Below are 10795 nucleotides of genomic sequence, written 5' to 3'. Positions count from 1 at the left end.
GGTGGCTCACGCCTGTAATCCCAGCACTTTGGGAGGCCGAGGCAGGCAGATCACGAGGTCAGGAGATCGAGACCATCCTGGCTAACACAGCGAAACCCCGTCTCTATTAAAAACACAAAAAATTAGCCGGGCATAGTGGCAGGCACCTGTTACTTGGGAGGCTGAGGCAGGAGAATTACGTGAACCCGGGAGGCGGAGCTTGCAGTGAGCCAGGATCACGCCACTGCACTCCAGCCTGGGCGACAGACTGAGACCGTCTCCAAAAAAAAAAAAATAGTAACTATAAAATCTTTAAATAGAGATTAATTTGAAATGTACAAGTATTCAGCATATGCTATTTATATATGTGTGTTCATGGATGTTTGTGTATGTGGTTTTGTGTGTGTGTGTGTGTGTCTGTCTCGATCCACCACCCACCCCATTCACCAGCCTGACAGAGGACAGTGTTTCCAGAAGGAATGTAACTCATGGCGCATTTTTTTCATGTTAAGTTTTATAAGAAGACCAGACAGCTGCCAGTCTTAGTAAAATGCTGTGAAGAGATCCAGCCACATCAGTGGAAGCCACCTGTAGAGAGAGAAGAACACCGGCTCCCATTCTGGTTAAAGGTACAACCCTCTTCCTCAAAGTCTGTGGGAGGCAGGTCACTGAAAGTTCTGAGAGAGTATCAGGGGCTTCCTTAATTGACTAATGCTTTAGTTGTAGAACTAGGACTTAGAAATCTTCCTCATTCACCTTTCTTCCCTTACTTTGCTTTTCTCTGGGTGATTCTACAACATTTTCAAAATAATGGGTAAAATGGTAATTTGCTCAAGGAAATTCAGAGAAGACTTTCTAAAGTGTATAATTGGAATGTGGTCTTTGTAGAAATTTAATATACAGAGTCCCTTCTTGGAAAGATGCCTTGAGCTTGTCTCAGGTCCCTAAAACCTAGAAAGCCCTATTCTTTTTCCCAAATTCTGACATGTGCTGGCTCAGAGTGTTCTCATTTTCAATAGGCCAGTCTGCCATCCATCCAGGAAGAACTGCGGCACATGGCTGATGGTGCTAGAGAGGTAGGACATGTGACTGGAACCACTGAGATCAGCTCAGATCAAGGCCTAGAAAAAGACAACTCGGAGTTGGAGGGTGAAACTCGGTACCCACTGCTGTTGCCTAAGGGTGTGGTCCTGAAACTGAAGCCAGTTGCCAACCGTTTCCCCAGGAAGGCTTGGAGACAGAAGCGCTCATCAGTCCTGAAGCCCCTCCTTATCCAGCCCAGCCCCTCTCTCCAGCCTAGCTTCAACCCTGGGAAAACACCAGCCCAATCAACTCATTCAGAAGCCCCTCCGAGCAAAATGGCTGTCCGGATTCCTCACGCGATTCAGCCAGCCACTGTTTTACAGACAGTTCCAGGTGTCCCTCCACTGGGGGTCAGTGGAGGTGAGAGTTTTGAGTCTCCTGCAGCACTGACTGCTATGCCCCCTGAGGGCAGGACAAGCTTCCCTCTGTCTGAATCCGAGACTTTGCTCTCTTCTGCCCCTGTGCCCAAGGTAATGCTGCCCTCCCCTTCCCCTTATATGTTTCGAAAGCCGTATGTGAGACGGAGACCCTCAAAAAGAAGGGGAGCCAGGGCCTTTCGCTGTATCAAACCTGCCCCTGTTATCCATCCTGCATCTGTTATCTTCACTGTTCCTGCTACCACTGTGAAGATTGTGAGCCTTGGCAGTGGCTGTAACGTGATCCAGCCTGTCAATGCGGCTGTGGCCCAGAGTCCCCAGACTATTCCCATTACCACCCTCTTGGTTAACCCTACTTCCTTCCCCTGTCAATTGAACCAGCCCCTTGTGGCCTCCTCTGTCTCACCCTTAATTGTTTCTGGCAATTCTGTGAATCTTCCTATACCATCCACCCCTGAAGATAAGGCCCACATGAATGTGGACGTTGCTTGTGCTGTGGCTGACAGGAAAAATGCCTTTCAGGGCCTAGAACCCAAATTAGAGCCCCAGGAACTATCTCCTCTCTCTGCTACTGTTTTCCCCAAAGTGGAACATAGCCCAGGGCCACCACCAGCAGATGCAGAGTGCCAAGAAGGATTGTCAGAGAACAGTGCCTATCGCTGGACTGTTGTGAAAACAGAGGAAGGAAGACAAGCTTTGGAGCCGCTGCCTCAGGGCATCCAGGAGTCTCTAAACAACTCTTTCCCTGGGGATTTAGAGGAAGTTGTCAAGATGGAACCTGAAGATGCTACAGAGGAAATCAGTGGATTTCCTTGAGGAAGGAGAATAGAGTCTGGAGACTGGGAGCCTTCACTTCAGCCTCCGATTGATGGCGAATAGGACGTAACCAATAAGAAACCTTTAAAGGGTACTTAAACTGCAGAAGATTTTGCAACTGGGGCTCTTGAGCAGCTTGCTTTAGCCTGCTCCAACTCTGTGGAGTATACTTTTGCTTCAATAAATCTGTGCTTTTATTGCTTTGTTTCATTGATTTGTGCAATTTGTTCAATTCTTCATTCAACATTCCAAGTACCTGGACAACTTGTAGTCAAGACCCTCCGTGAGTAACATATTTTGGCAAGCCAGCCTGGAGGTAAGTCCAAATTGGGGGGTTATTTTTCTTTTTTCGTTTTTCTTTCCCTCTCTATTAAGCCTTCATTTTGGGGCATGGGCTGGAACTATCTCTGTGCAATGCTCCCTCCACCCCATACAGGGGAACCTTTTCCTCTCTCTTTCCCTTTTCCAAGTTGAGACTCAGCGGATAGCATCTGAACATGGAGGCAACTGCAGGTCTGTGGCCGGGGCCACTCTCCAGTGAGACTGAAGGGTATCCATGTGGAAGCACTTTATCACCATCATCCAGTTTGGGTGAGGGACCTGAGTTCTTCTCTTTTTTTCAGTCTTTCAGCTGCTGTTTTCTAATAGCTCTTTGGTAATTAAGGGCAGCTGGACAGGGCCACTCTCCAGTGTTACCTGAAGGCCAAGGAGTGAATGGCGATAGCTTCCCTGCCCGGAAGGGAGAAAGACTCTTTTCTATCTTTCCTGGTTATAGTCTCTGATTTCTACATGTGACACCACTGGCAGTGGCCAAATTTTCTTAGAGTTAGCCAGTGAGGGCAAAAGACAGTGTCTCCTGGATATTTTGACTCTTCTACTCAATCCATTTGGCTGGATGATGACCTTTGGGGCCCACAAACTTTAGAATACATTCTACATCTTGGACCTCCACTGAGGGGACCTTGTTTCCTTCATCTTCACCATATTATTTCAGTAGAATGGCCTGCCCTTACACAGGATCCGTTGTCATGGTGGTGGATTTTTAAACATTCCCTCTCTCGTCCAGGGCCAGAATGGAATAGCCAGCCCTATTATTTTATTTTTCATGTCTAAAATCAACCTTTTCCCCTGAAATTACCCATAATCCACATGACAAAAGAAAACTACCAGCCTCCTGTTCCTCTCATTAAAGTACACAACTATCACTCTAGTGGAACAGGAAGTATGGGAAACCATGGCCTTACCAAATTATAAGGATGCTAGAGGCCAGTTGCTGTGGCTCATGCCTGTAAACCCAGCACTTTGGGAGGCCAAGGCAGATGGATCACCTGAGGTCAGGAATAGGAGACCAGCCTGGTCAACATGGTGAAACCCCGTCTCTACTGAAAATACAAAATTAGCCTGGCATGATGATGCACACCTGCAAGCCCAGCTACTCGGGAGGCTGAAACAGGAGAATTATTTGAACCCAGGAGGTGGAGGTTGCACTCCAGCCTGGGCAACAAGAGCAAAACTCCATCTCCAAAAAAAAAAAAAGGATGCTAGAAGTCAAGGCCTTCATCCAGGGATAAAAGGAGTTCATAGTGAGTCACCAATGGTGGAGAGAACCTTTCCAAAGTAGTGCTGGCACCCATCAAAGGTCACGGATGTCAGACAAAGATGGGACCCTAAAGGGGAACACCCTTAGGGGCTCCAGTCAAGCAGCCAGGAACAATGGGCAGTCAGTGGAATTCTTAATTGTAACACTATCTGCAGTTAGACTTATTTTGCAAAATGCAGGGTAAATGGCCAGAAATCCCATATGTGCAGGTCTTCATGGGTGTATATCAAAACCCAACCGTCTGCAAAACTCCAGAACCTGTCCCATAATCAAAAGTCCTGAGGCAGAACCAGGTATTGTAGATGATCCTCTTTTTACAAGGGCCACCTGTCTCTCAGGGAATGGCAACCTCCCTTGTGTATCCTGTTGCCAAGTGCTCCTGAGGCTCAAACCGAAGAGCAAAAACTGGGACCCTAAGTTCCCCTCACAGTGGAACACTTTACTCAACTCCCTTCCAGCCCTGCCACTCCTTAGGGAAGTAGCAGGAGCTAAGGGGCCAGTTGTAGTGCAGGCTTGCTTCTCCATAACACAATGTAAAGAAAAGCTAGGAAGCTATTCTGAGAACCCCAGGAAATTTGCAGATGAGTTCCAAACTTCTGACTTTAGCCTTTGATCTCTCATGGAGGAATGTTCAATTCATTCTAGCAACCTGTTGTACCCCCTTGGAAAAGGAACAAATCTTTGAGGCTGCCTGCCAGGAAGCCGATGATTTATTTGCCTGAAGCCCTTAGAGCAATCACCAGGGCCTAGCCCCAGCCTCTACTACTAATCCTAATTGGGCCTATGACACCCCTGTGGGAATGAGCAACTGGGCCAAATTTCTTGAGGCTCTCCTTGGAGGCATGAAAAAGGTAGCAAATTATGATAAGGGAGGTTACACAAGGCAAGGAGGAAAAGCCAGCCATGTTTTACCGGAGGCTGGGGAAAGGAAATACGCCAATCTGGACTCTTCCTCTCCAGGAGGCAAAATATTAACGGCACAGCATTTCATTAGCCAATCTGGTCCAGCCATTAGGTTCCAAAAGCTATAAATGATGCCACAAACTAATCAAAATCAGCTGCTTGATACTGCCTTATATGGTGTATAACAATCATGACCTGGAGGAAGGAAAAGGAATAAAGAAGAAGCAAGCCAAAATTATGATAGCCAAGCCATCATTGGAGATGCCCTGAATGCCCAAAGAGTGTCCAAGGGAATCCCGATGGGCCATAAGGATAATGCCAGCAAAGTCTCTTGCTTCAAATGCAAGAAAAATGGGAATTGGGCAAAGGACTGTAGTTAAAGCCCCCACTGGGACCCTGTTGTCAGTACAAAGGCACCAGTCACAACCCCTGGTGCTGGAGAATTAACTGCCCACTGTCCCACAGAGGAGGTCAGTCAAAACTCTGTAACAGTGCAAAAGGAGAAACTGATGAAGACTGATGGGGCCCAGGGCCTTCCTCACTACCCCTGTCCAGGAACATCATTCATTACTATTATAGAAGCCCTGGGTAATTCTGGACGTGTTGGGCACCCAAATTTGGTTTCTTTTTGATAACAGGGACAAATTACTCTGCCCTTACTGCATATGTAGGAAAAGTTTCATCCCCATCCACAGGCGTTACGGGAATGGAAGGAAAGCCACAAAAAGGATTCTTTATTCCTCTTTTGACTTGTCAATTTGAGAAACAAATCTTCCAATAAGAATTTCTAGTAGTACCAAGCTGCCCAGTCCCCTTGTTGGGAGGGGATATTATAGTTAAAATAGGGACACTGCTATGATTTAGGCACCACCCAGCAAAATTGCTAATAGTAATGCAGACAATATCTTAGACCACATTAATAAATAGGTCAACACGGCCGGGCGCGGTGGCTCAAGCCTGTAATCCCAGCACTTTGGGAGGCCGAGACGGGCGGATCACAAGGTCAGGAGATCGAGACTTCTTGTTTGGCGAACACGGTGAAACCCTGTCTCTACTAAAAAATACGAAAAACTAGCCGGGCAAGGTGGCGGGCGCCTGTAGTCCCAGCTACTCAGGAGGCTGAGGCAGGAGAATGGCGTAAACCCGGGAGGCGGAGCTTGGGGTGAGCTGAGCTCCAGCCACTGCACTCCAGCCTGGGCGACAGAGCGAGACTCCGTCTCAAAAAAAATACATAAATAGGTCAACACACTAGCATGGTATACTGGGAAATTGGGTAGGGCTAAGACAGCAATACACTTGGACAATCCCCGTCCCTCAGGGCTTTCAGGATAACCACATTTTGTTTTGTTTTGCACAAGCCTTGGGGATCTAAGGGATCTAAAATTGGAAAAAGGGGTGTACTCTAGTATGTAGATGACCTTCTTGTGTGTAGCCCAACCCAGGGGGCATATGACTAAAATACTATGAGAACCTTAAATTTCTCGGCAAATGGGATATAAAGTGTCCAAAAGGAAGGCTCAGACTGCCCACCAATGGATTCAGTATTTAAGGTGTATCTTAACACCCGGAGCCCAGCAAATATCCCCAGAACGAGTGCAAGCCATATGTGGTTTGGAGCTCCCCCAACACCAAGCAACAGCTTTGTTGTTTTCTGGGGATGGCTGGGTTTTGCAGAAGATGGGTACCAAATTTTGGGCTCATAGCAAAACCCCTTTATGAAAGCAAGAAAGGGGCCAGAAAATGAGCCAATAGAATGGACTTTGGAAATGAGAGAAGCCTTTGTGAAGTTAAAACAGACTGTGAACCAGCCTCCCACTCTTGGCATCCTAGACTTCACTAAGCCCTTGTATGTAACAGAAAGGAAAGGCATAGCTGTGGGAGTGCTAACTGCCTACTTCCCAAATAAATTGGACAGGGTGGCCAAGCTGCTTGTGGTCAATGGCAGACACTGCTATTTTAGTGGAAGAAGCCACTAAAATCACCCTGGGTCAGCCACTGGAAGTATTAACCCCACATCAAGTCAATCCTAGAAATAAAAGGACACATCTGTGTGATGGGGGAAAGGTTAACCAAATACCAGGCCATGCTCCTGGACAATCTAGATGTGACCCTTAAAACCTGTAACACTGTGAATCTAGCTTGATTGCTGCCCACAGCCCCAATACTTAATCATTCCTGTGAGCAGGTTATTGCACACACACGTTAGCCAGCCTGATTTAAAAGGTTGACCTCTCCCAGATTCAGAGGATGACTGGTTCACAGACCTCAGCAGCTTTGTATCAAATGGGGGAACGCTGGGCCAGTTACACAACAGTAAATTACAATACAATTATTGAGGTCCAACTCTTGCCCCCAGGTGTGTCAGCACAAAAAGCTGAGATCATTGCTCTTACTCGAGCTCTGACATTAGGCAAAGGGAAAAAGCTTAACATCTATACAGATTCCAAACATGCATTTCTCGTGTTTCATGCTCATGCTGCAATTTGAAAAGAAAGAGAAAGAGGACTACTAATTAGTAAATATTCCACCATAAAGCATGGGTCTGAAATTCTTCAACTGTTGGAAGGAATACACTTGCCAAAAGCATAGCCATAATTCATTGTAGGGGGCATCAAAAGAACCTAACCCCTATAGCACAAGGGCACAGAAAGGCTGATAAGCCAAAGGCACACCGCTCACGGTGTAATCCCAACAAATTCTAGCACTGCGTCCTTTCTATGATTCCCCAAAATAACCCGAATATACATCACAGGGAGAACAGTTAATAAAGCAGGAAGACGGACAAAAGCAAGGATCCTGGTGGTATATGGTATCAAAAGTGTATCTCCCTCAAACAACTCAATGGAGAATTCTAAAAATCCTGCACAACTCTTTTCATGTACGAGGAGATGCCACTCTTGCCATGATAAACAGGCTCTTCATTGGGCCTGACTTAACTTCCATGGTTAAGCAGGTCTGTCACACCTGTTCACTGTGAGCATTTAACAACCCTAGGAACAAAATGCCTCCTCTAATAGAACCAGTCTGGAGAAGTGGCACTTCCCCAGGGGAAGACTGGCAATTGGATTTTACCCATATGCCAGCTTGTAGGGGATACAAGTTTTTGCTGGTACTAATAGACACCTTTACTGGCTTACCCTAGCAGAACAAAGAAGGCTAATAAAGTTATAAAGGTTCTCCTAAGATAAATAATCCCCAGTTTGGGTTACCCCAAAGCCTCCAAGGTGAGAACAGTACATCTTTCGTTTCACAAATAACTCAAGGGGTTGCTAAGGCTCTCAGAATCAAATACTATTTACATTCAGCATGGAGACCTCAATCCTCTGGGAAAGCAGAAAGGGCTAATCAACCTCTAAAATGGGCGTCAGCTAAGCTGTGTCGGGAAACATCAGAAGCATGGGTCAGCTTGCTGCCCGTCGTCCTTTTAAGGATCCATAATTCCCCTAGAGCAAAAATTAATATGAGCCCATTTGAAATGTTATACAGAAGTCTTTTTTATTTTATTTTATTTTATTTTTGAGATGGAGTCTCTCCGTTGTCCAGGCTGGAGTGCAGTGGCATAATCTTGGCTCACTGCAACCTCCACCTCCCAGGTTCAAGGAATTCTCCTGCCTCAGCCTCCCAAGTACTGGGATTACAGGTGTGAGCCCCCACACCCGGCTAATTTTTGTATTTTTAGTAGAGATGGGGTTTCACTATGTTGGCCAGGTTGGTCTTGAACTCCTGACCTCAAGTGATCCACCCACCTTGGCCTCCCAAAGTGTTGGGATTATAACAGTGAGCCACTGTGCCTGACTAGGAAGGCCATTTTTAATGGATGATCTAATTACTGCTCCAGAAATAGCCAGTTTAGTAAAATACAGAATTAACCTGAGACAATTTCATCAAGCATTTCAAAAGTTTGGAACTCAAAGGTTCCCTGCATTAGGAACTCACCAGCAACCCAAGATCAGGCCAGGAGATAAAAGTATTTGTTAAAACATGGAAAGAGGGGTCACCTGCTCAACAACTACGACCCAAATGGAAGGAACTTTTTCAGTGGTGTTGGCCACGCCTTCTGTAGTCAAAGTTCTAGGAAGTTGGATACATCTTTTTAGGGTCAAGCCTGCAATACCTGAAGCCCCAGACCTGTAACCTGAAGCTTCCATCAGCCACTATACCTATGAACCTGTAGAAGACCTGAAGTACCTGTTTTAAAGACAGTCAAAAGATAAGTGAATGCCTACCAACTTTCCTTGGTATCTATGCTGCGTAGTTACTGTAGATTTGATAATAGTAACAATTTTTATATTTTTACAATTTAATTGCCTTCTTCTATTTGGAAGAATAATTAAGCAAAATGTTTTAATTCATTTTTGTAACATTATTCCTGAGAAGATAGGTATACACCCCCTGAGGTTCCTATTCAAAAGAACAAAATAACAGGTAAGTATTTTTAGACCCATAATGGTTAGCCCTGGCTTTTGTATACTGGGACAAGGCATACTGGGAATCAGCTTAATTTTACAGCAGGGCTTTATTTTACCTCTCTGGCAATTAATGGATTCTGGGTATTAAGAACTTTAAAATTTAACCCAAAGACTGTTAAATATCACCAGTCCAGCTCTGGCAAAGGACTTTTGGCTTTGTTTATCTCCACCATCACCAAAATACACTGCCATCGCAATCCCAGGCTTATCTTGGGCCCTTGAAAAAATGTCCTACCACCTCAACTACAAGGGAGGGACTCCCTTCAAATTAATGAACCTGCCTGACTTCTATGACTTCAAAATTACATAAATGACAAAAGTTACAATGTCAGGATGAGCAGTAAGCCTTCTACAGTCCTACAAACGTAACCTTTCTGGGGTTGCATCCCCTCAAAAACCCATTTGGGGCCCAATAACGCACAAAGAACTAAAATCCCAGGTGCCACTTTGTATTAAAAAAAAGAATTCTAGTCAGACCCTGGGAACCTTGAGTCATCAGAGTAACTACACCCTAGGGATTAACCTCTCACATGATATGTAAGCTATGCAGTTACCTAGGCTGCATCATTTAGAAAACCTGTATGGTTTTCATGAAACTATTCCTAATTAAAGGCACTTTAAAGGACACATAGTCTAAGTACTGTCAAGGTAGGCCCACTAGCTGTGTTCACATTTCACTTGGGAAGCCAGTAGCAATCCTAAGACAGCTAGTTGCCTTTTGGTTCTCCAGTATGAAAATACCTCTGGGTGATTGCTGGTGGACACTAAGCATAACTACCTTCACCAGGAAAACTTAACTGCTGGGACAACTCAGGATACTTCCCAAGGTCCTTTCTAACCTTTAGCTGGAGCCACCTTAGCAGGGACCTTAACCACTGGGGAAAGCAAAAACAATAAAGCTAACCCATATGGTCACCACAGAGAATGATTTTTGTCTTGAAAAACACGGAGTCTTTTTCCTGTATGGAACTAATTCCTAGTTATGTTTGCCAACTAAATGGACTGGAACCTATACACTTCTTTATTTAGCCCCTGAAATCAATATAACCCTCAATAACCAGTCTCATTCTTTTAACTGCACCCGCCAGGCACAAATGAGCCTTCAAACTCATACCCCTTTTGGTAGGACTAGGAATAACCACAGGAATAGGAACAGGAGTTAGTAGGCTTGCAACATCCCTATCCTATTACCAACGTCTGTCCAATGATCTTTCAGAGAGCTTGGAAGACATTGCCCAAAGTATTGTCACCTTATAAAATCAGATAGACACCTTGGCAACGGTCGTTTTACAAAATAATAAGAGATTGGATTTCCTAGCTGCTGAAAAAGGTGGCTTATGTCTTTTTCTAAAAGAAGAATGCTGGGTTTTTTTTTGTTTGTTTTGTTTTGTTGTTGTTGTTTTGTTTTGAGACAGTCTTACTCTGTCGTCCAAGCTGGAGTGCAGTGGCGCGATCTCGGCTCACTGCAAGCTCCATCTCCTGGATTTATGCCATTCTCCCACCTCAGCCTCCCAAGTAGCTGGGACCACAGGCGTCTGCCACCACGCCCGGCTAATTTTGTTTTTTTT

General features: G+C 45.3%; 3 protein-coding genes across 9 annotated transcripts in view; 2 read left to right on the top strand and 1 right to left on the bottom strand.

The window, feature by feature from the left end:
* Positions 1-2458, top strand: part of YY1AP1 (YY1 associated protein 1) — a 32070-nt gene extending 29612 nt beyond the window's left edge. For 6 of the 7 annotated variants that reach the window (XM_011928332.1, XM_011928337.1, XM_011928336.1 and 3 more), the window contains 2 exons: positions 492-608; positions 999-2458. In XM_011928332.1, the coding sequence (XP_011783722.1) occupies positions 492-608; positions 999-2255 (1374 nt within the window). In that variant the 3' untranslated portion in view covers positions 2256-2458. Of the gene's footprint in view, positions 1-491; positions 609-978 lie in introns of all 7 variants that reach the window. The other variant, XM_011928338.1, reaches the window with a different exon arrangement.
* GON4L (gon-4-like (C. elegans)) overlaps positions 1-10795 on the top strand; it is a 292893-nt gene that overhangs the window by 240484 nt on the left and 41614 nt on the right. The gene's annotated exons all lie outside the window — the stretch shown is intronic.
* The window catches only part of LOC105502042 (NADH dehydrogenase [ubiquinone] iron-sulfur protein 5-like), a 24208-nt gene continuing 19266 nt past the window's right edge, over positions 5854-10795 (bottom strand). The window contains exon 2 of the mRNA XM_011928339.1: positions 5854-5951. The gene's annotated coding sequence lies outside the window, so the exon portion shown is untranslated. The remainder of the gene's footprint in view (positions 5952-10795) is intronic.

This window comes from Colobus angolensis, unplaced genomic scaffold, assembly GCF_000951035.1.
Source record: "Colobus angolensis palliatus isolate OR3802 unplaced genomic scaffold, Cang.pa_1.0 Scaffold77, whole genome shotgun sequence".
In the NCBI taxonomy this organism is placed as follows: domain Eukaryota; kingdom Metazoa; phylum Chordata; class Mammalia; order Primates; family Cercopithecidae; genus Colobus; species Colobus angolensis.
This window is presented reverse-complemented; position numbering and strand designations above follow the sequence as displayed.